General features: G+C 32.3%; 1 protein-coding gene across 2 annotated transcripts; it reads right to left on the minus strand.

Annotated features, from left to right (window-relative positions):
* On the minus strand, window positions 1–1,924 carry LOC108907545 (F-box only protein 6). 2 transcript variants are annotated; one of them, XM_018711282.2, is made up of 4 exons: window positions 1,562–1,924; window positions 883–1,392; window positions 546–806; window positions 1–424 (listed from the first exon to the last, which is right to left on the minus strand). In XM_018711282.2, the coding sequence occupies exons 2-4, from the start codon at window positions 1,360–1,362 to the stop codon at window positions 215–217; spliced, it is 951 nt and encodes a 316-aa protein (XP_018566798.1). In that variant the 5' UTR covers window positions 1,363–1,392; window positions 1,562–1,924; the 3' UTR covers window positions 1–214. The 2 variants fall into 2 exon arrangements, with proteins under 2 accessions (XP_018566798.1, XP_018566797.1); XM_018711281.2 differs by having other exon boundaries at window positions 883–1,924.
* Window positions 1,925–4,693: the final 2,769 nt, after the last annotated feature.

Genomic DNA, 4,693 nt, shown 5'->3' on the forward strand with positions numbered 1-4,693 from the left:
ACAAATATTGTGTAAATTTTACTTATGGACTATAAAAAGTATTTCTTTTACATTGTTAATATTTTAATAATTTATGGGGTATCCTTAAATACAACTGTTTAACTTTTACAAAATATAATATTAATTTAATAAGTATATAGTATGTCGTTAGTGAAAAATCGTTCGAATTCCATATTTCGCCCAAAATAAAAACGCTGTATGATGTTGAAAAAAGTTACATATCCATTTTGGAATTTTCATCAGACTGGCTTAAATTTGTTCCAAGCTCATCTTCCGACGGGTGAATACTATCAAATACAATCTTCACTACACCACCGGCCATCTTACTTCCGTAATGGCCTTTCCAGAACTGGGTATCACTTCCTTCATGTTCGAAAATTAATACTGCAACATCAGGAGGATATTCCTTTACTAAAACTTCGACCTAAAGAACAAAACTAATGAAATATCACTTAAACCCACTTAACATTTTCGATTTTTTTGACTCGATAAGTTTTTTCATCCACAATTAATAAAAAAAGATACTGACAATAATCACTACTAACCTTCTCCCACTGTCTTCCTTGCCACTGTTCTACATTAGTTCCAGTTGCTAAATAAAATAGAGCATTTGTATTGGACTCGTCCTCCTCATCGCTAAAATCGTCCAGTTCTTCTTCATTAAAACTTTCCTTATACCCTTTAAGAACTAGACTATAAGTACATCCACAGTCAAACCTCCCAGTAACCCATTCACTTGCGTAAATGTGAGGATTGAATTTATTTAATATATATCGGAGAAGTCTTTTATTTTTAAGTGAAATTATCTAAAACAAAACATTTGTATTGATTTTTGATAAAAATTAAATTAATTTTAATTATACATTAAATTAAAATACTTACTTGTATTTTATTGCAATCTTGAAATGATGTAGCAAAACAACTAGTATGTCCATTAAAGTCGGGCACACCTAAAGGTAATGGATCTGCTCCAGTTGGTGGATCCTCTATTGTAAATTTGTCCCCAAAGTTTTTTATTATCTTCCAGTGTTTGTATTGCTCCTGTCCATTCCCATTCTTTAACAAGTTTTCAAAATTATTAGTAGTAAAATAACAGTAGTACACATACCATGGTAATTTCTTTGCCTTGCTGTGATGTCTATTGTAAACATGCATCCAAAAATTTTCAGATTTAACAATATTGCACCACTTTTTGCAGACTCGGGTTAACTTTAGCACATCCTTTGGTGGTACATGGCTTAAAATATTTGCAATAATTTCCTCTGGGAGGTAAATGTCATTAAAGTATAAACCATTCGTTGAATCATCCTCAAAGGGACTCATGAATTGAAATTTATTTACAGGGACGAACTTATCTGGCATATCGAATTTTAAACTGTCCAGGTGCAGAGACTGAGATTCAAAATATTTTAATGCATTTCCCATAATTATAACACAAAATCATGCACTTTAGACTTTGTCGGTTTTAGTAAATAAAAGTAGATATAGAATAGAAAATACAGTAAAACCAAATAGAGCCTAATATGGGTCTAAGATTATTTAATTTTTGAGATTTACTTACATCAATTTTTTTGATATATACATATGATACAAATGTTTCACAAAATAGACCAAAATTTCATAAAGAAATATATGCCTAACTCTTTTATCTATGTATATGCCAATGCTAGCTGCTGAAATCGATGATCAGTGAAATCTGATAAGAAAAAAATGTAAACACCACTATTTACTGTTACGTGCTATGTTCTGTGGCTTTCTGCATGTAGGTATTTCACTCAATACTTAGACAAATTAAACCGACTTAATTCCACAAAACATACATTAATACTAATTCGAAATTGAATGTTAAAACTCGTTCCTTTAAAATCATGTGCAGAAAATAGAAGTGATGTCTTTCATATATAATCTATACATATGAGTATGACTAAATCATAGACCTAGTAAACTAGTAGTTTATAAGGTCTATGAGCTAAATAAGTAAATAAATAAGACCCGTAAAAAGGATAGGAAGAGCAGAATCATGAATGTTCGAGGGCCATCTCGCAATGGGCCTGGAAAACACGCCATCGTTAGCACTATTTACGTATCGAAAACTGTAATACTAACTTGAACAGAAAAGTAATATTGTTATTAGAACCTTTAGAGTTCGCTGAAAAAATTAAAAATTTGATGATAATACATGTATTCTTTCGTGCGGAAGCTGAACAAACTGATTGCAATCGGTAACTAGCCAATCATAATACAGCATTTTTAAAATTCTTAATCATGATTGGTTCTTTACTGTTGATTTCAATCACTTTGTTCAATACGAAAGAATACGTGTATTGAAAATTAGGTCACAAAGGGGATGTGTTCTGTGGATTAGGTTTGAGGTTATTTCTTCTCTATGTTGTATTCACAGATTAGAAAGTGGTTGTATTATGACTAATTAACTCGTAAGTTACCGTGCTTTTGATAATAATTGTTTTCTATTTTAGACTAAAATTTAATGTAACGCAAGAAGATAATTATAATTGTTGAATCGTTCATCTGAATTGTCTTACTGCTTTTGCTTGTTTTACTTTTTAATAGAAAATGTCTGGAATGATCTCACGTTACTGTTGTGCACCAAACTGCAAGAATACATATTATTTATATACCACAGATACTTCTTACAGAAATAAAAGCTTTTTCAGAGTTACTGCAGAGTGCAGACAGGAAAATGATTTGGATAGAATGTAAACCAGATTTTAACTTCATCAACGAAAAATGTTATTTTTGCGAAGACCACTTTGAATTAAAATGTTTTAGAAATAGTAGGAAGAATAGCCTCAATAAAAATGCAGTGCCAACAATATTTAGTGAATCAAATAGTATATCATCACATTTAGATTCTCTTAATAGTAACGTTTACTTGAAAACTACTCTAGAGTCAGTTAAATAGTTTGTTAGTGAAACATTAGAAAATGCCGAAATTAATAAATGCCAAACATCAATGATGATTTTCCAGAACCACCATTTAAAAAACCAAAATACACTTATTCCAAATTGCCATCTCTAAATACCACTGCAAGTACTAGTACTGTTATTGTTAACGATACCATGCCGGATCATCATTTATCTAGGTGCCGGATGAAGTAGATTCAAATACTGGTTGTGTAAGTACTTCACATAATACTTCATTTTGCAAAACTTCACTTGTATGTCGAATAGTAGACAACAAAAAACGGATTTTTGGATTTGTTACTCATACTATCAGTATTTAAATTTTTGCAGAAAATAATAATCAGTAGTACATGCATCGTACTGATGAGAACCAATATAGTTTTAAACAAATGTATCTAACAATATTTTCCATAAAGAGGGGAAAGGTAAGTATATGTCTATTTTGTATCACAGTAATCACTATTAATTACTAGTAATTATCTTCTTTTCCTATTTATAACAGAATAAATTTAAGTACATGCATTTAAAAAACAACTGCTTATGCATTTTTTAGTTATTGTTTAAAAAGTGAAAACAATAATTGCCTCTTAATGGATATACCTACTGAAAGAGTCAATCTTTTATACCATTTTTGTGTGTAACTTACATGAAATGAAATTCATGTCATTGACTACATAATTTTGTAAAAAAATCTGGTCAATTTTTACATTAGAACTGATATTTTTTTATAAAGCTTTGTAGACAATGAATATGAATTTTATTCCATATATCCGTTGCATTCTGAATATTATGGTATATTTAAATTTGCCGCCAAGTGTAGCGCAATAAAGCGACATCTATTGCATAGTTTTCGAACTACATTCTCAAACCAAAGACGGCTAGCACGGTCACTGCAGTTTCTGTTTTGTGTTCCAGCTGCTTTGTTCACAGGCCGGATGTAAGATGGCGCCAGTTGCGTCTGGAGCAAGTGATGCTTCCAATGAAGTCTTTCTTAACCATACCATTAAGAATATAAATACGAAGATGTGTCGCATATCACATGTATGGTATATAATTTTGTCTATGGTATATAAATTCCGTTGTGTTAATCGCTGCAGCACAGCATATATAATTAATACTATGTTCTGACTGCAGTGCAGAGCGACTACTAGACCATCTATCATTCTCCTGCGGTATTAATTGGTGTTATTCTGTAACATGGTACGGCCCCAGATTAATTAATCTGGTCCTCCGCTATACTCTCGGCCACTGAGACGTTGCTTCCAGTAGTATATGTTCTAAGGATCAAAAAAACTAAAAAACGTACTCGTAATTCGCAATAGACTATTGTGAATCTGAACCACATAACACTTAAAATATAATGGAAAATACACTAAATCTTAGTTAGGTACATTTCCATTGAAGGGCGCTAGTGTTGAAATTTCTGAAAAGTCCCCGCGGTGTGATTGGTTGCCTAATGATAATATTATGTCTACTGTCGTCGTACCTCATCATCCCGTGTTGCACTTACCATTAGGTTGCGGCTCTCAGGGTTTCTGGACATGTTATATGCTTCTCGCGCTGTCGCGCTGGACTCTGCTCGAGATGTAGCTAACCTGGTAATATTGCGCTTAGGCATGGCTAGGTGAGAGGACGCGATCTAATTTGTAACAACTTGTCGTTCCCTTAGATAGGATGTAAGAGAGGTTTGACTCTAACAAAGGGAATTTGGATAGAAATGATATGAGATATAGGATCGGTATTGGAAAGATAGGTGAAAAGTGACTTT

The sequence above is a fragment of the Anoplophora glabripennis genome, unplaced genomic scaffold, assembly GCF_000390285.2.
Source record: "Anoplophora glabripennis isolate ALB-LARVAE unplaced genomic scaffold, Agla_2.0 scaffold326, whole genome shotgun sequence".
Taxonomy (NCBI): domain Eukaryota; kingdom Metazoa; phylum Arthropoda; class Insecta; order Coleoptera; family Cerambycidae; genus Anoplophora; species Anoplophora glabripennis.